This window comes from Phocoena sinus, chromosome 1 (genome assembly GCF_008692025.1).
Source record: "Phocoena sinus isolate mPhoSin1 chromosome 1, mPhoSin1.pri, whole genome shotgun sequence".
Lineage (NCBI taxonomy): Eukaryota > Metazoa > Chordata > Mammalia > Artiodactyla > Phocoenidae > Phocoena > Phocoena sinus.
Genome location: NC_045763.1, coordinates 83,811,069 through 83,829,956, shown reverse-complemented (window position 1 = coordinate 83,829,956; position 18,888 = coordinate 83,811,069). Strand labels below are relative to the sequence as shown.

Here is an 18,888-nt window from a genome sequence, read left to right as displayed (position 1 = left end):
CCACACTCCCAGCAGCTGCATCTCCTGGTAACAAAAGCCCTAGAGCGTTCTGTATACTGTCAAAGTGAGTCTGCAGTGAAAGCTCCTCAAGCAGGCTGCCGGCTAGAGGCACCTCCTGTGAGTATTCCAAAACTTCCTATCTGCTTGACGGATCCCTCCGGTAGCCAGTCTGGCTGCTGCATCCCCTCTGGCTGCAGGCCTTCCACTGGTCCTGGTCCGTGAGGGCATCCAGGCCCCACCCCGCTCAGGAGGGGCAGCCAAGCTTGGCCTCCATCACTGACTGTCCTGCTTTTCTGTATTTCAGACACTGCTCAGGCTCAGTGCCGTGCTGAGGAAGCTGCTCGTTATCTTCCCCCACTTCTGCCTGGGCCGGGGCCTCATTGACCTGGCACTGAGCCAGGCTGTGACAGACGTCTATGCCCGGTTTGGTGGGTAGCAGTCACATGGCCCTGGATCCTCCAAGGCCGGGAGGGCTGCAGTGGGAGTTCCTATGACAAACCTGCAGCCTGGGCTGGGGCCGGGGTCACCTGGTTGGTCTGGGATTTCCCGGACACTAGAAAGAATCGGAGTGCCTCCGTTTCCATGGCTAAGGAGACTAGGAGGGGTCAAGGGCAGTTCCTACTCTTCCCTACTCTCACTTGAGGAGCCGGTATGAGACTCGGGTTTGCCTCTGACTTAATCCCTTGCATAAGGCCTAGTCTAGCTGAGCCTAGTGTTGTAACTAGGTCTTTGGGGACAGCTGGGGCAGTTAAGTGAACTTAATTCCTGTCGATTTCTGGTGGCCTCCATCCCCAGGTGAGGAGCACTCTTCAAATCTGTTCCAGTGGGACCTGATTGGGAAGAACCTGGTTGCCATGGCAGTAGAAGGGTTGGTGTACTTCCTCCTGACCCTCCTCATCCAGTACCAATTCTTCTTCACCCTATGGTACGCTCGCGCCGCTGCCCTGAGGGTACCAAGGCCAGCTCCTTGGGCCTGTCAGTCAGGGAACTTGATTTTACATCCAAGTGGTCATCTCTTTCCTCACGAGCCCCACTCCATAAAGTTTTTTATGCTCTCGAAGCCTGGTTTGTTCCGAATAATACAAGAAGAGGTACATTAATATAGGCACATTAGAATTTGTGCGTATTTAAAGTTTAAAAAAGTGTTTAAAATACAATGCTATTAATTTCAATCACTAATATTTAATCCCATTCATTTAAGAAACAGATACTCATATTAAATTGGATCATAGCATTGCAAATGATAATGATTCATTGGTATCCAAAGTACTAGGAAATGGATTTATGCATTCATGAGAAAATAGACAAAGTGGGCCCCTATGCTAGTTAGAGATTTGAGAATGGGGACAGGGCAGGGAAAGAAGGGAGTAATATGGGGGTGACATTCGGGGTGAAGGCAGCCAGGTGCAGTGTGGAGCGGGGGGGGCAGTGACTGTGCCCCCCTGGCTGGGGAAGAAGGGGGTTCCTGCCGGCCCTGACCCACCCCAGCTGTGCCGTTCTTCCCATGCTCTTGCCTGAGGCCCTGCATCATTCTGAAGTGGGTGCTCAACTTTCCAGAAGGCAGCCCCCTCTGCCACCCAGGCTGACATTTACTGGGCTCAGCCCAGAGGCCCAGATTGCAAATCATGGGACACTCAGAAGAAGCTTTCCCCGACAGTGTTTGTCTCTTATCCTCTCATCCTCTCAGGCTGAATGTGCTCACGTGTAAATAAAGATTCAGAGGACTCGTCTTGAGGTTTTGATCCACAGGGAATTGAATTGTTGGAAAGAGACTGAATGAGATAATGGGTGTCAGCACACTTAGAATAAAGCAACATGGCCAGTACGTGGTTCTAGTGTGGGAAAGACAGTGTGAGGAGTCGCTGTCCACGGGAGCCTCAGCCCTTACAGGACCCCTGCAGCTTTGGCCACATCTTAGGGGGCCTGGGGCAGGAGAGGGGGAGGAGTTATTTACTGAAACAGACTCATTAGCTTCAGACTCTGGTGTCAGCACCATTGAGCGTGTCCTGCCGCATTAGGCTGGAAAGAAGACCAGAGAAGTATTCCACAGTCTCTGGATTCAAGAAGACAGCCATGGCCATACTGAGAAGCAACCAGGAAAAGAGAGGAAGGAGAGGGAGGAAGAAGAGGTGCTCTTGGTAGAGGACACGCCTGCCTGCGGGGAGTTCAGGATGTCCGTGAAAGGAGAGGGGGAGGGGGATGAGAGATGGGCCTGGAGAGGAGGGCAGAGCCAGGGGGTGAAATGCCCCCCACCTTGGTGAGGACCTAGAATTTAAGGCTGAGGGCAGCAGAAAGCTGTCGGGGTGTTTTGCTCAGGGGAATGACATGATCTGCCGGGGTTAGAAGGGGAGAGACCAGACAGGAGGCCGCTTTGGCACCCAGGCGTGAGACAGTGGTAACCTGAAAAGGAATGGGGACATTAGGAGTTGGAGTAAAAGTTGATTGGGTAAATAGTAGGAAGTCTGTTAGACAATACTTAGTAATGAACTGGATATGGCCAGGGAGGAAGGAAGGAAAGCATGGAGGTCAGGGTGTTCAGGGAGGGTTTCAGAGAAGACGCTGTGCTTTTAAGGACGAGGAGGATTCTGCTCCGCAGGGAAGGAGAACGAGAACACTGAGCCACTGGCGGTGTCTGCGGGGGCTCGAGCTGGGAAAGGCTAGCGTGGGCTGGGGACCATGGGTAGATCAAACGGTTGGCGGCGGAGTTAGTCCACGATATAAATGGGAGAGCGGGTGGGAAGAGTAGGTGGAGCCTGACTGCAGGGCTCTGGGATTTCAGCTGAGGAGTTAGGGCTTTAACATACAGCTGATGGAGAACTATGGTTGGGGGCATGAGATAACCTGATGGACTAAAAGAAGTGGGAGGCTTGGGCACTAGTAACTATCATTTGCTGAGTGCTTGCCATAGACGAAGGGTTTTTTCATGATAACAGCTCTCAGGTTAGGAGTCTTGACTCTGTGCCAGACACTGTGCCAAGTGCGTCTCCACCACAATCCCATGAGGCACGTGCTCTTAACCAGCCCCTCCCTATCTTATGGTTGAGGGAGGTGAGGTTTGGAGAGGTTCGGTGACATGCCCAGGGTCACACATGGGAAGGCCAGGACTGGAGCCCAGGGCAGACTCTGGACTCTAGCACTTGCCCTCTCTGCCTAATGCCTAACGTCTCTCCTGTGGGGAGTCTTTGAGAGTTCAAGCCTGCGGGGGTGGAAGGCCAGGCTGAGGTAGAAGCCAGGGAGTGGGAAGAATGTCAGAGGAAAAGAACAGTGTCAAGGATGCTGTACACCGGCTCACTGTCCTCTTTTCTTCATCTAGGCCTGCCGAGCCTGCTAAGGAGCCTATCATAGATGAAGATGATGATGTGGCTGAAGAAAGACAAAGAATTATTAGTGGAGGAAATAAAACTGATATCTTAAGGCTAAATGAACTAACCAAGGTAAGGGAATAGTTGCCGGCGTGTTAGTTTGGAGGTGCCAGTTGGACCAGAGATGGCACCACGTTGTAATTTGCCTTCTGTAGAATAAGCAGGACGCTTATCCAAGCAATTCCTTTCCCTAATTTTATGTGAGGTTATAAAACCTCTGTGTTATAACTTGTCTTCCAAGAACACTCAATGCACTTGCCCTAGTATTCATCTTGGTCACGGACACGGGGCCTCAGTGACAGCCCCTGCAACTGAGCCCCGCTAATCTTTCTCCATTCCATTTCCACACGGGGTCAGCTTAGAGACTCAGTGCTCACAGCACCTCTCTGCACATTCGTGTCAAAATATAACAGCAAAGCAAACCATCCTTTGCTCTCTTACCTTCCCTACTTAACCCTCTCTCAGTCCTCAGTTCACTTTCTCTGGATCTTACAGATTTATTCAGGCAGCTCCAGCCCAGCGGTGGACAGGCTGTGTGTGGGAGTCCGCCCTGGAGAGGTGGGTACTCTGCAGGCCACATGTGAAAGGGCCTCAGAAAATCAGCTCCTATGCATGTCTCTGGTCTCCTTTCAAGCAGAGCTGGCCAGTAGACGTAAAACACGTGCCACCGTAGGTCAGGTCATTCTGATTTTCTAGTAGCCACAGGAAAAAAGTAAAAGCAGGTGAGATTAATCTTAATCATTAATTTTATACAATATATCTGAAATAGTATCACTTCAACATGTAATTCGTATAAAACATTATGAGATATTTTACATTCTTTTTTGTTGTTGTTCTAAGTCTTCAAAATCTAGTGTGTGTTTTACCTTATAGCTTATAGCCCATGTAGATACATTTCAAGTGCTCAGTAACCACTGTCAAGGAGGAAAAATTCTCCTTCCTGCTACCCTCTTAGGTTCTGGGGCTGGGGCTCTGTCAGCTGGCCTGACCAAAGACCGGTTAACAAGAGAAAAACAAAGAGAAGTTTGTTACTATGTGTACCATACATACACAGGGGAGAGGACTACCCCAAAGGGGTGGTTAGAACTTGGGCTTATATAGCATCTTAGCAAAGGAACAATACATTTTTAGGGAAGTTGCAAGACAAAGGAAAGGGACTTATAGTTTCTAGGGTGGCAAATTGTAGGAAGGCAAGTATATGGGTAACTAATGGTAGATTAAAGGCTAGTTAGTAAAGTTTGTTATATAGATTCCTCTGGTTTCATCTCCAAACTGGTAAGAGTCTAAAGTTGTCTCCAGTGATTAATTTTTGTCCATCTTGGTAGAGAGGCAAGGGAAACACCTTGTAAATTTATGTCCTGCTTTGAAGCAAATGGGGGGAGGGCAGAGAGCTTTCCTTACATCTGCTGCTTCTCATTTGCCTTTGGCTCAAAAGCATCCTTGTGCCAAAGCGGCACATTCTGCCGCCTCACACTGCACATGGCTAGTGACCTGCACGAAGGCCTAAATGCCTCCCCCCACCACCACACTGCCCCAGGGCCTGCCACTCCAGACCTTCCTGGGCTCTAGGGCCAGGCCAATTCTGTGTGTTCTCCCTCAGTGCTTTGGCCTCCTGGGAGTGAATGGAGCTGGCAAAACAACCACATTCAAGATGCTCACTGGGGACAGCACAGTGACGTCAGGGGATGCCACTGTCGCAGGCAAGAGGTGAGTGTCCTGCTCATCCTGTCTCGGGGTGTCTCTCCCAGGTCCTAAGCCATGTCCTTGTCCCACCATAGGAAGGGTAAGCATTGACCCCGTAACTGAGGGTGACTCTGAGAGTCTGAAAGATACATGCAGCAGGGTGGACCTCCCAGAGGACATGGTCCAAAAAGTCTAAGACATAGCCTTTCTGGAAAATTGAATTGTGATTGTTAAGAGATTCCTCTGTTAGCGTGAATTCTAGGAAAGCTCTGAGAATCACCAAATCAGTGGATCTTAGTCTTTTGTGGTTCATAAACATCTCACCCTTTGATCATCTGATGAACACACACACCTTCTTCCTATAAAAATACACCATTGTTTCCCATTATCTCTCTTCCTACGTTCTTTGCATTTTGGGGAATTTACTGAGCCCTGAAGCGTGTTTATGACCCTACAGGAACTCCTGGATCCCAGGTTAAGAACCTCTGTGATGACACACCCTTCCTCTGGGTTGAGTTTCTAGATGGGGGATGGTTTGGGGCCCTCAGAGGCCTTATTCTGCATTGGCTATTTTTGTGTCAACACTTGGCTTTGCAGGCCAAGGTTCCTCTATAAAGGGAAAACTGGCATGTGCCCTTGGATTCTGGGAGGGTGCCTCCTGCTCTCTGAAATAAGGAGGATGGAAACAGACTGGTCATCCACAGGACAGTACAGAGAACATGAGCCTGCACTTGTCTGCCTCTTTTCAGGCTGCCCTTTGAACAGCAGAGCTCACACACATTAGATGTGCCCAGAGAAACTCTCTGCCCTGGTTGATGGGTGGAGTTAGGCACTGCTGATATCTAACCAACTTCTGCTTGACTAGGGAAAGCCATCCTCAATATGGCCCAATGCTCCCTGGGTAGGGAGAGTCCTAAGCATTCTTCACTGGCTCAAATAGGATGAATTTGGTTCCCCAGCCATCCCTGTTGGGTCTAAAGCAAAGGGAATGGCAGAGGTGGAGCCATGGCTGGGTCTATCTCATCTTCAGATCTAGCTTAGCCAAGCAAATGACTTCATGATGGTAACAAAGGGGAAAGGGCAGGGAGTGGAGGTGGGGGGACAATAGGTTTTACCATGAGACATCAAGTTATAGTCCAAGTGAGAGACAGATGCCCAGAAGGTAAAACCAAGACAGAAGCTAGGAAGGACGTATAGGTTTAAGACACAGGATTCAGGTTCTTCAGTGGAGTAGTTCCTATGAATTTGGTGAAGTACACTCCTTGCTTCTCTGGGTGGTTTTAATTGGCCCAGCCATACCTAAGTAGTTTTTGTCACAGTGGGGAACTACATGGCCTCTCTCTGTCCCATCCTGTTGCATACTATTGCATCCATCCTTTATTCACAGACCCTAAGCTATAAGAGAAGGGGGAAAGAAATTAGACCAGTCTATGGACAGTTTATTTTTTCATCAAGGCAATATATTTTCTAGCGGGAGAGAATATATTGGTGAAAGGGAGTTGATAGACTCAGTTCATTTCATTTCTTCTTCTCTTCTGCCAGCCTCTTGCTCTAGGTGGTGATCTGATTGGTTCCTCTTTCACTGACTATCTCTGCCACTAAACACACCTGGAGAAATTTACTTCCTTTGGAAAGCACACGTCTTCTCTAGCGACTTTCCAAATGTTTGAAAGGGATCAAAAACCACTAGTCATTTTCTTAAATTTGATCTTCCCTTTGTTTTTAAGAGGTGAACCAATCCAAAAGCATAGCTGTCTTTGGGTAGCAGGTATTCAGTTTATCCTAGACAGGGAAACGGGAGAATTTGACTGGATTCAAAGCTCAGAACTCCTGGAGTTTATCAGTTTCTAACCAAACCGCCCCTGCTCTGATTGCTAAATGTCATGCACGTTTCTAAAGCAAAATGGGAGAAACTCCCATTATCTTACTGGCAGAAACTCCTCCAGCCCTAGATCTCTGGTCACCCACTTTGTGAAGGAAACCTGCTAACTGCTTTTTCTTCTTGCAGTATTTTAACCAATATTTCTGACGTCCATCAAAGTATGGGCTACTGTCCTCAGTTTGATGCAATCGATGACCAGCTTACAGGGCGAGAACATCTTTACCTTTATGCCCGGCTTCGAGGTGTACCAGCAGAGAACATCAAGAGGGTAAATAAACATGGTTTGTTATGGCTACTCGAGAACCTGTTTTATGAGAATGCATTTATTTAGAGATGGGAAAGCTGGAGCACGCTATCCATTTATTCATTCAACAGATGCTCGACTGAGTGTCTGCTATGTGTCAAGTACTGTTCTGGAAAACAAGGGTATAGCAGTGAACAAAATAGACTAAAAAAAGTCCTGCCCTAATATCTAACAAAACAATATACACATTTACCCTTTGATCCGGTACAAAATGCATATGCACAAGGTTATTCACTGCATTTTACTCATAAAATATGGGAAATTAACTAAATGTTCAGACATAGGAAATTGGCTGAATAATTTGTGATAAATACATACAATAAGGTCTTATGCAGCTGTAAAAAAAAAAAAAGCAAAGAAAATCTCTGTGAACTGATAATGGAGTTCTTTCTAGGAGATATAGTTAAGTGAAAAAAGCAAAGTGCAAAAGAGCACATGTAGAATGCTAATTTTTAGTGTAAGAAAGTAGGAAAAATAAGGAAGCGTAAATATGTCTGCTTACCTTTACAAATAGAAATATAGGAAGGATAAACTAGAAAACAATAAATGTAGTGGTCAGCAAGAGGGAAATGGGAGAGAATAACACTTCTCTCAGGGTATTTTTTTTGGTATAGTTTAAACTTTTAGAAGCATGTTCATGTTCTACATATTCAAAAAAATAAAACTAAATCAGTAAGAATGAGAAAGAGGTAAAAATGAAAACAAAAAGAAAATCCTAACACTGAAAGCAAACTAAAACAAATTAATCCAATTTTATTTCAAATGAATGTAATAATCATACAGGAGGGGAGGAAAAGAACTAATACAAATAAAAATAACTGATGATACAATATTTGACAGTATATCCTCAGTCTTGGGCAGTTGGAGCAGAAAGAAAGAGCTACAAGCAAATTATGAGCTCTTTTTAGTTGATTTGTTTCTTTAGTGGCATGGGCAAAGCAATTCTGAAACAATTTTACATGTTTTGTAGGACTAAGTAAATGAATAAATGTGTTTATGTTGTTTGGAGCCAGAGTTCTCAGTGTGGAAGAAGAGACATACAAATATGAAAAGGGGGAAAGTAAGAAAGAATCCTGTAAGGATGGACTGGAATTGGAGCTATTACTGTGAACTCATGAAACAGTTGTGTGCTTATGTTTGTGCATGCATGCCGTATGTGCCCATGTATATTGTACATAAAAATACCCCAGTAAAAATGAGTATATCTAAGTGTCCAGATTTTGATCTCTAATACCATTCCCCACTAAAAGGAATTATGACTCTTCAGACAACTGACAAATTCCAGGGCTGAGACACCATAGGTAAAATGAGCCTGGAACATCTTATTATGTCAGAAAGTAAAGAGTGCTTTAAAAAAAAATGATAGAGGCATGTCATAAGTGCACAGGAGCCATCCTGAAGGGGCTCCCAATGGCCAAATGTGGGACTGTTTAAGCATCAACATAATTAAATACCATGACAATTATAAAACATTGGAGGAAAAGTAGGGATTTATAACTCCATATTGTTAAGTAGATAAGTAAATAATCAGGAGAGAAGGGATGGTTTTTGCCTACAGTCAAATGCTGAGAGCCAGCTCGTTGGTGTGCAGGAAGGTGCAGAGCTCAAAAATCATTTTGCAAGGATCAGAATAAAGACTGGGTTGTGACAAGATTTGTGGTTGCTGAGTCTAGGGGAAACTTTTTATGAAAAGCAAGATATTTTTATGGCTTAAAAGTGTCTCCCACAGATCGCTTATTGGTTGTGAGGGGGAAGCCTGATAATCTTACAGTGGAGAAATTAGACAACACTTTAACTGGGTACTCAAAACCACCATCACCACTGAGGGTCACATGGACATCCCATACCCCTAGATGTGATACCCTGAGAAGGACACAACTTCACCTACAGAATATTCTGATTGGGATGCATAACCTGAACCTTACCATGAGAAAACATTTGACAAGATCTAGAGAAACATTCTATTAAAAAAAAAAATATATATATATATATATATGTATATATGGGTTGTATTCTTAAAAATTATCAAAGTCATAAAAGACATGGAATGGCAGAGAAAGCCTATGGAGATGTTCTTGATCACAGGAGGCTAAGTAGACACAGTGACTGAATAATGTGCACTACACTGAAGCCTGTACTGGAGAGAAAATAGTGCTGGAAAGGACATTACTGAGTGAATTGGAAAAATCAGACTGTGAAGGGTAATAATCTAGATAAAGTATCATGACAGGGCTTCCCTGGTGGCGCAGTGGTTGAGAGTCCGCCTGCCAATGCAGGGGACACAGGTTCGTGCCCCGGTCCGGGAAGATCCCACATGCCGCGGAGCGGCTGGGCCCGTGAGCCATGGCCGCTGAGCCTACTCAGTGAGAGGCCTGCATACCGCAAAAAAAAAGTATCATGACTATATTAAATTTACTGACAGTCATAACTGTACTGTGGTTATGTAAGAGGATGTCCCTATACTTAGGAAATAGACACTGAAGTATTTAGGAATGAAGGGCCAAGTACAACTGACCCTCAGATGAGTCTGAAAACATTGTGTGTGTGTGTGTGTGTGTGTGTGTGTGTGTATTTTTGTGTGTGTTAGAAAAGGAGAGAGAAAAATAGACTAAGAGTCTATGAGTGTTCTTTGCACTATTCTTATTCTTACACGATTCTGTCAGTTGGGGACTATTCCAAATAAAAAGTAAAAAATGGAGCTTATATTCTAGTGGGAGGGACAGACACTAAAAAGATAAACAAGTAAAATATACAATACATTTGAGAGTAAAAAGTCCTTAGGGGAAAAATAAAGCAGGGAAGAATTGTGGGGTATGCACTTTTAGGTAGGATGGCCCAGGGACAGCTTCACAGAGGAAGTGACTTCTGGGTGAAGACCTGAGTGAACCATGTGGATATCTGGGGGAGAACATTCCAGGTAGAGGCGCACAAGGCAGAGGCATCGTGGGCCTGTCTCCAAGAGACCTCCCTAGCTTTCCTTCCGTGCACATACACGTGCACACACGCGCACACACGCACACACACACACAGTATTCTCTGTCGTAGTTTACCGTTGAGTTCCCTCCAAGCGCTGTTACAATCTGTCATTATTCTGTGTATTTTGGTTGTCTGTCACCACTCCCTGCCATCTGTGAGTATAGCGGCAATGGCCATGTTCACCATTATTCTTTAGCACCCTTCTATGCCTGGTTCGTAGAAGGTGCTCAATAAGTATATATTAGATGCACACACAAGACTTCAAGTGTGACCGTGATGAGGGGTGCTATCAACAGGTCTGGGACCCACCATCTTCTTAAACAGACCCTAGGACTCTTCCTCTTCTACTCCTAGCCATAATCCAGGACACTGGGTGAGAAGCATTGTCCGACTCTTGTAAAGCTGAAGGCCATTTCTCAGGGGGCTACACCCAACGGGTGTGGAGCAGACCAAACCACACGGAGATCTAAGGCCCACAGTGGAAAGGAGACATCTGGCCCTTGAAGGCCACGAGCCACCCCCTGAACCAACAGGTGGTCCTTTTTCAACCTAGCTGGGTCTGTCATCCTGAAGATGTGTGATCTGGGAGCCCAAGACTTTGAGTTGGTGGAGGTTTGGGGTGTTTGCTTGTTTGTTTATCCCAAATGGGATTTCTTTCTCTTCCCTAGGTGACAGACTGGAGTATTCAGAGCCTGGGCCTGTCTCTCTACGCAGACTGCCTGGCCGGCACCTACAGTGCAGGCAATAAGCGGAAACTCTCCACAGCCATTGCACTGATAGGCTGCCCACTGTTGGTGCTACTGGTAAGCACCACCGGGACCACCAAAGGGCTTGCAAGAGCTGAGTGCTGCATCTCTGTTCTCGGGTCAGCAGATTTAGAAAACGCAGCGGGCTGTGTTTGTCTGGGTTGTTGCCTGTTCTGCTCGTTTTGAGAATGTCAGCCCAGTGTTTGGTTCACAGCTCTTGGGGGGAGATAGAGTCACAACACATTCCTACTGTGAGTTCCTGGGAAGCCTCTTGGGGGCTGCAGGCTCTAGCAGGGAAGTTAGCCCCTCTGCAGAATGTCAGGGACCGGTCAAAAATTTTACTGCCTGACGAGGCCTGTCTGGGGTCCTAACTGGACAGGCGCACTGGCCTGGAGCAACAGCCCATGTGGTTCTCACCAAAGCTGGACCAGGCCTGAGGCCTCCATACCCATGTAGTCTGGGGTTTATGAAGGCATGGATCACAGGCCTTGGAGGGACCTTGAAACTCACCTGAGCTATCTTCCTGCCTCCTTGCAAACATATACAGAGAATTTTTTCCTTTTTTTAAGATAACGCTGTCATTGCCTTAATCAACCTTAACCCATTCACGGGCTGAAACGGGTCTAGAGGTGTGCATGATGTTTCTTCACGGTCCTGATTCACCTCCCGCCTTCCGTGCCCTGTGCTGGCTTCCCCGGGTCTTGCCCCACGGGGCAGTGAATTTGTGTTTTGTCTGCCAGAGAGCAGAGCTGCTCAGAGGGAGTCAGCCAAGGAGGGTGCCGGAACCAGCCCCCTGTCCTCTCTGCCTCCCCACAGGATGAGCCCACCACAGGCATGGACCCCCAGGCACGCCGCATGCTGTGGAACACCATCATGAGCATCATCAGAGAAGGGAGAGCTGTGGTCCTCACTTCCCACAGGCAAGAGGTTCCTAGGGACTGGGGAGGAGCAGGCGGGCGATGGAGTCCAGTCCTCCCAGCCCTCACCTGCTCTCCCCCGCCCCCAGCATGGAAGAGTGCGAGGCGCTGTGTACCCGGCTTGCCATCATGGCGAAGGGCACCTTTCAGTGTCTGGGCACCATTCAGCACCTCAAGTACAAGTAAGGATATGGTGGGGATTGCCTTAATTACCTTCTGGGGAGAAAGGGGCGGTCAACCAGGCCCTGTGCTCTCTACTAACATGTGGGGGAGTCCTGCTGCCCCCTCATCCCACGGGCAGTGGTGTCTGGGCCTCATTCTGCAGCAGTAGATGGAGAAAGCTGTTGTGCTGAACGTAACTCCTCTCTGTTGAGCTAACTGCCTATGGCTGAAGGCTCACCGAGTCTCCAGATGGGGATTCTGATCGGGGCAAATGCAGAGCCCAGTTGGGATGAGGGAGGGTCACTACCACTGCCTAATTATCCCACCACTTAGCCCAGCAGATCCAGAATCCATGACCCATTTAATAAGAGTCCACAACCACGGTAGGAATGATTCAGAGACCAAACGGCCTGAGCAATCAGTGTTCCTTTCTGCCATGTCATGTGCTTTTGAATTTGAGAAATGACCATGTATCATATGACACACCAGCAATGCCAGTAATCTTCAGCAGGATTATCCCATCCCTGTAAATTGTAGACTGCTGTAAATAATGTGTTATTAATAACAGTTTGTGCGCCAAAGCCGACAGTCACTTAAAATAAGATTTTATTAAGAATGTCATGCTCCTTTGCCTTTTGATATGCTTTATAAACTATGAAGGGTGGACTTACAGTTATCACTCATTTATCAGAGGTAAATGAGAGCCCAGGACAGAAAAGTCACCATGCCCGTTGGTGAAAGGAAGAGAACCTAACTCACCTCATCTACACCGAGACGCTCCATCTCCGTGTGTCCAGGAGAGCGTCTTGCACGATACACATCGTGCTTCATACACATCATACAGATAAGTGGCTGAGAGGAAGGTCTAGTAGATTAGCTGCATTTGGGCACTTGACCCAGGATATCTTGAGCAACTACAGCTTGCACACTACACAGATATCTAGGGGGACTTCAGCACGTGAGGTCACCAGACCCATGTCAGCAACTTTCAGTGGCCACCTGCTGGAGACATGGTTGCTCCCTACTCCTTTCCCTCTCAGTCCTCAACATCCCCATGGGAGAGCACGTGAGAGGGAATGTTCCCATGTGGAGGATGGTCAATTTTCCGGGGCTGAAAGGTAAAGGCATTTTATTGTAAAGGGGAACAATCCTGGATCATGGAGAGAGCACTGAAGTAAGTATACCCTGCTGTAAGTGTGAAGGGAAGCCAGCTCGCCATGCATTTACTCTGGTGGACCATTCTTTATCCACAGGTGGGTGACCTGGTGAGGGGAGGAGGGAAGCACTGATGGCCCTGGCCCTGGCAGCTCCATTTGTTCTGGAAGCTTCCCCAGGGAAGAGCTGCCTTCCTAAACTTTGCTCCCACCAGGCCAGTCTCTTAAAGGGCTGGGCAGTCTTTCCACCACCGAGTAAGCACTGGGCAGCCTGTGATCTCAGCACAGGGCTCAGACCACCCTTGACCTCAGCAAGTATGTTAAAGGGCAAGGAGCAGGGAACACCCATGTCTCCAAGAGGTGGACACAGGAAGCTGTGACACAGGTCTGGAGACCCACTTCACCACACAAGGCATTTAGACCTCTAAAAACTAGTATCAAACCACTTCTCCAGGAACCATCATGGCCCTTTTAATCCTAGTTTTAAACATGTACACTAGGTCTATAGTACATGCCTTTAATCCCCAATATTTTTGATGAGTCTAGTCCTCATTTCAGGATTTCCTTAGACCCAACTGCTAACAGGCCTGTACCACACTGCCATGTGCTTCCCTCAGGTTTGGAGATGGCTACATCGTCACAATGAAAATCAAATCCCCGAAGGATGACCTGCTTCCCGACCTGGGCCCCGTGGAGCAGTTCTTCCAGGGGAACTTCCCAGGCAGCGTGCAGAGGGAGAGGCACTACAACATGCTGCAGTTCCAGGTCTCCTCCTCCTCCCTGGCCAGGATCTTCCGGCTGCTCGTCTCCCACCGGGACAGCCTGCTCATCGAGGAGTACTCAGTCACGCAGACCACGCTGGACCAGGCAAGGCCAAGGGGGCGCCACGTGCAGAGCGGGGCTGGGCGAAGGCCGGGCTGGAATCCACACGAGAGCGAGGCAGGACATGCCCAAGTGCCAACACTCTAGTCCCTCTGTCCATTAGGGTAAAACTTGGAATATCAGAAATCGTCTTCTAACAATATTCCAGCCATCAGCAGACTTCACGGACCTTTTCACAGCATCCTTCCCAACAACTCTAGGACATTATTTTTCCTTCCTGGTTTGTGGTGGTGGCCATTTTTTTTCTTTTCAAATCAACTTTACTAATGCTTAATTTAAATACAATAGAAAGCACCCACTTAAAGTGTACAGTTCAGTGAGTTTTGATAAATGTGTGCCATGTGTCAGGTTTTTTTAACGTGATCGCTTTTTATTGTGGTAAAAAATACATATAAATATATATATATCATAATTAACCTTTTTTTTTTTTTTCTGGTACGCGGGCCTCTCACTGTTGTGGCCTCTCCCATTGCGGAGCACAGGCTCCGGACGCGCAGGCTCAGCGGGCATGGCTCACGGGCCCAGCCGCTCCGCGGCATGTGGGATCTTCCCGGACCGGGGCACGAACCCGTGTCCCCTGCATCGGCAGGCGGACGCTCAACCACTGTGCCACCAGCGAAGCCCATAATTTACCACTTTAAGTGGCATTACACTTCAGTGGCATTAAGTACTGATAGATTCACATTGTTGTGCAACCATCACCACCATCCATCTCCAGAAACTTTTCATCTTCCCAGACTGAAACTCTGTATTCATCAAGCAATAACTCCCCGTAACCACTCCCCCAGCCACTGGTAACCACTGTTCTACTTTCTGTTGACTACTCCACGTACCTCATATAAGTGGAATCATACGATATTTGTCCTCTTGTGCCTAGCTTATTTCAGTTGACATAATGTCCTCAAGGTAAATCCACGTGGTAGCATGTGTTAGAATATCCTTTCTTTTTAAAGTTGAATACTATTCAGTTGCGTGTATATGCCATGTTTTGTTTATCCATTCATCCATATGGACATTTGTTTCTGGGTTTCATTGGGGTTTTTTTGGTTTTTAAATAAACACCCTTAAAGACTATTCAGTAAAGCAGTGGAAATAGGCAAGTCTCTGTTTACCCTTTGAGGAGCTTCTTATCAGCATAAGCAGGTGGAGGCAGGGACAGGCACACTGAAGAGAGAAGAGGAAAGTGGGGAGATCCGCTCCTGCTCTCCTGGCTTGGGGTATTTTAGTTACTCCTGTAGAGTTTCAGGAGGACACCAGTAGCTGAGAATCTGCCTTGCCTTGTTGACCTTTTAATCCTCCTGTGGGCACTCCTTTGGCTTAGCTCACAATTCCAAGAAAAAGCCCTGTGCCCTGGGCAGGGCACAAGCTGCTCCAGCAGGGCTGTAGTTAACTGGGGAAAACAGAAAGCAAGGTGGGTGGCTGGGTGGAGGGTGCCATTTTCTGGAAACATCTACCTACTCTTGCTCTTCCCCTGCCTCCAGGTGTTTGTGAACTTTGCTAAGCAGCAGACTGAAACTCATGACCTCCCTTTGCACCCTCGAGCTGCTGGAGCCAGTCGACAGGCCAAGGTACCCCTGCTACCCCTTCCCCATCCCCTGCTTTGCTTGAGGCAGATTCTTGGCTCAGGGACCCAACTGGTCCACTGGGCCTGCAGGGCCTCAAGGCCCAGATATGCCTCCTGCAGAGAGCCGCGCCCATACCAGACCCCCACCGCCGCCCTGCCTTTCCTCACCTGTCCTGTGCTGCAGGACTTTTCAATCGGTAGTTGTGTAGGTTCCTTTTACAATCAGGAAACCTTTGGGTGGTATGGGAGAGCATTTTTGAAAAGAACCTTCCCGCATAGTTTTGCTTACAGCAAAAAAGCACTTGGATTTTGGAAATAAGCAGGGAAGATAGGAGAGAATATTAAAACATTTCAGTTGTTGGGATACTTGATATATATGTCTGATCGTATGTTTGAGTCTCAAAGGAAGGAAATTAACTGGCACTCATTCAGTGGTGGACTCATTTGGTTAGAGCAAGACTTATTGTCTGTTTTGTGAAGAGGGCTCTTTGTTCTTTATCAAAATACCAAGACGATGAAGGAAGAAACAACAGAAGGTATGCATCCTGGCCTGTGATAACTCTCAGGGTAGGTGCCTCCAGGTTCCTGCCCTGACACAGCGCCCCATGTAAGGAGCACATTAATCCTAGTTCCCCAGAAGGAGAACAAGAGAGATCTGGAGAAAGTTCTGGAGGAGGTGCCAGGATCCAGGTGCCTTGGCCTAAGCCTGGGATGTTAAAGGTCCAATTAACTCAGCCATCCTCTCCTGACTTACCTGGAGAGTAAATCAAATAAAAGCAAAGCATTTTTCCAATAAACAAAGAATGCAAAGCCTTATTTCCCATGAAGTTCTCATTCCTCCCACCAGTTTCTTGATTGCAAGAAAAACCAAGTATAGGTAATGACTGAAACACTCCTTTCCCAGGCACGGCTTGGGATGAATTTTTCCCCTTTCTCTTGACCAGTGGAGACCTAATGGCTACTTAGCAAAGCTGACTTTGCCCAGAAATGCCTAAGTAAAGGCACCAGGGAAAGTGAGTTTTGCTGAGATTTTCCAGCCACTCTTTCTAATTTATAGATCTCGTAGTTGCTGTTTACACCAGTAGAAAATTATTCTTTGAAAGCCGCTTGCAGTTACAAATCCTTTTTATAACTCAGAATACATAATTGGGTAGCAAAAGTGTTTCCTAGAGCTACAAATGGTCTCCGCACCCCAACCTGGCATATGCCCTCTTAGAGGGCTAATACTAGGTCATCTCTGGGCCCGACAAGGGGCATTCACAGGCTATGATCTGCAGCACTTAATTCCAAACTTTCCCCCCTTATTAGATTTGACCATTTTTCTGTTTTTTCTGTCACATTTTAGCATACAAATATTAGAAACCTACTGCAACACATTTATTAAATTGGTATCTTTCTATAATAAATTTGTGATTCAAAACCTAACTCTGACTCTGTGACATACCACCCTTATAAAGGTTTGCAGAAATCCTCCTGCATAGCGTTGTACATAAATGTCATGAAACAAACAGTAATAATGTTTTTGTTTACATTATCCCACTTTAAAACAATTTTCCTCTGTAGGAAGTGGACAAAGGGAATTCTGCACCTCAAGGATGACCTAAATGGTGACTTCTGGGCTTTTGAGACAGTAAGAACATGATAACATTCTTGGGCTAAAAAACACACCAAAAGGTACCATAGGAAATCGTACAGAGGGCGTAGCTGATGTGCATGTCAGCATGTAGCGCATGGGGCGGGGGTGGGGTAGGGGTGTGGGCGTGAGTCTTTAAAACGTCTGGATTGTAGAATCAGAAGGACCTGCAGGATCATTGGCTCCAACCTTTACAGACACGGAAACAAGCATAATCTGTAAGCTTGGGTGATCTCTTGGGTGCCCTCAGCTGAGCTTCCTTCAGAGATTGACTGACAGCTATTTGACTTGAAATCTAAAAGCCATCTCACCACCTCTCCAGAAAACTGAGATGAGAAGAGTCCATCTGATCTCCTTCTACACTGCTTGTGTTTCCACTGCAGCTGGAAAGGAACTCTGGGCAGCTGGAATTGCAGGAGCCTTTGCCATATGGTCGTTCAATCAGGCCAGCCAGCATAAGTAATCCCTTGGCAGCAGAAACAAACATATGTGAGGCACACAGCGAATTCCAAATGGGGGCTCTTTTAGAAGGAAACCAGAACTGACTTGCTCACCTGGAACACCTGATGGTGAAACTGACCCAGCCAAATGAGTGCAAAACCCTTTTCATCGGAACCACAGAAGTGGAAAACTTGGTCCATCTTCCTACTGGCTGTGGCCTCCACACTGCTCTCATTTCAAGTGGATCTGCTTTTTTCTGTGTGTGTTTTATTTTTAAGGAGAAAATAAAATACAAACATACTTATCACAAACTATCCAAATTCACTGATCTCCCTGTGTGCACCATCTGGTATAGATTTAGACATTCTTTGTGCCTCTGTGGCTTCCCATCATTGCGTGAGCTTCTGTGAGAATTATTACCACAGGAGTGCCAGTCACAGCAAGATTCTGCAATGCTGTGGTGGAAATGAATGGACTAGTCTTGATGTTCCATGTCAAGTCAGCTTCATATGGTTTGAAGACAATACCCAACTGGCAATGCATGTAAACATTATCCACTGTCAGCTGGGTATTATTTGCATCTAGGTTTTCCGTCTGTTTGCCCAGCTTATTTGAATGCCTGTCTCATAGGTATAATTAAGACAGGATACAAAGAGGCAAGAACAGGTGAGAGTGGCTCTTTGGTTGGTGATGAGACCCAACATGTCTTTGTAACTGTTTGAAGATGCTGAGGCCATTTCCACAGTGCCGACGTGTGCATTTCTGCAATGATGTTAGGAGGCAGTGCTTTACAGGACATCTACTTGTTCACATAGAAACACACCAAATATCAGAAAAAAATACTTTGAAACCAAATTATTTCAAAAGACTTATGGACAAGAACGGCAAATGGGCTTCCTTGCCAAGCAGCCTCCCCTCTGTGACCCGCAGATGGGCTTCCTAGTTCACACAGTTTCTAGAGCAGTGCTGCTCAATGCATGTTACACTGTGGGTGCACTCCAGAGTCCAGGATACAGGCAGGTGTCAATGAAAATAATCAATAAACAAGATTGTAAACAATAATAAGAATAGGAAAGAGTTTTATTTGAGCCAAACTGAGGACTATAGCCTGGAAGCCAGCTTCCCAGATTACTCTGAGAAACTGCTCTGGAGAAGCAGTGTTTCTCAGCACAGTTTTATATC

The 18,888-nt window shown here is 46.7% G+C and overlaps 1 protein-coding gene across 1 annotated transcript in view; it reads left to right on the top strand.

Annotated features, from left to right (window-relative positions):
* The window catches only part of ABCA4 (ATP binding cassette subfamily A member 4), a 111,360-nt gene extending 93,341 nt beyond the window's left edge, over window positions 1-18,019 (top strand). The window contains exons 34-46 of the mRNA XM_032652012.1: window positions 305-428; window positions 796-925; window positions 3,314-3,434; window positions 3,858-3,920; window positions 4,963-5,069; window positions 7,054-7,195; window positions 10,876-11,010; window positions 11,770-11,873; window positions 11,960-12,052; window positions 13,804-14,053; window positions 15,550-15,636; window positions 17,196-17,262; window positions 17,649-18,019. Coding sequence (XP_032507903.1) covers window positions 305-428; window positions 796-925; window positions 3,314-3,434; window positions 3,858-3,920; window positions 4,963-5,069; window positions 7,054-7,195; window positions 10,876-11,010; window positions 11,770-11,873; window positions 11,960-12,052; window positions 13,804-14,053; window positions 15,550-15,636; window positions 17,196-17,231 — 1,392 coding nt within the window. The 3' untranslated portion in view covers window positions 17,232-17,262; window positions 17,649-18,019. The remainder of the gene's footprint in view (window positions 1-304; window positions 429-795; window positions 926-3,313; window positions 3,435-3,857; window positions 3,921-4,962; window positions 5,070-7,053; window positions 7,196-10,875; window positions 11,011-11,769; window positions 11,874-11,959; window positions 12,053-13,803; window positions 14,054-15,549; window positions 15,637-17,195; window positions 17,263-17,648) is intronic.
* Window positions 18,020-18,888: the final 869 nt, after the last annotated feature.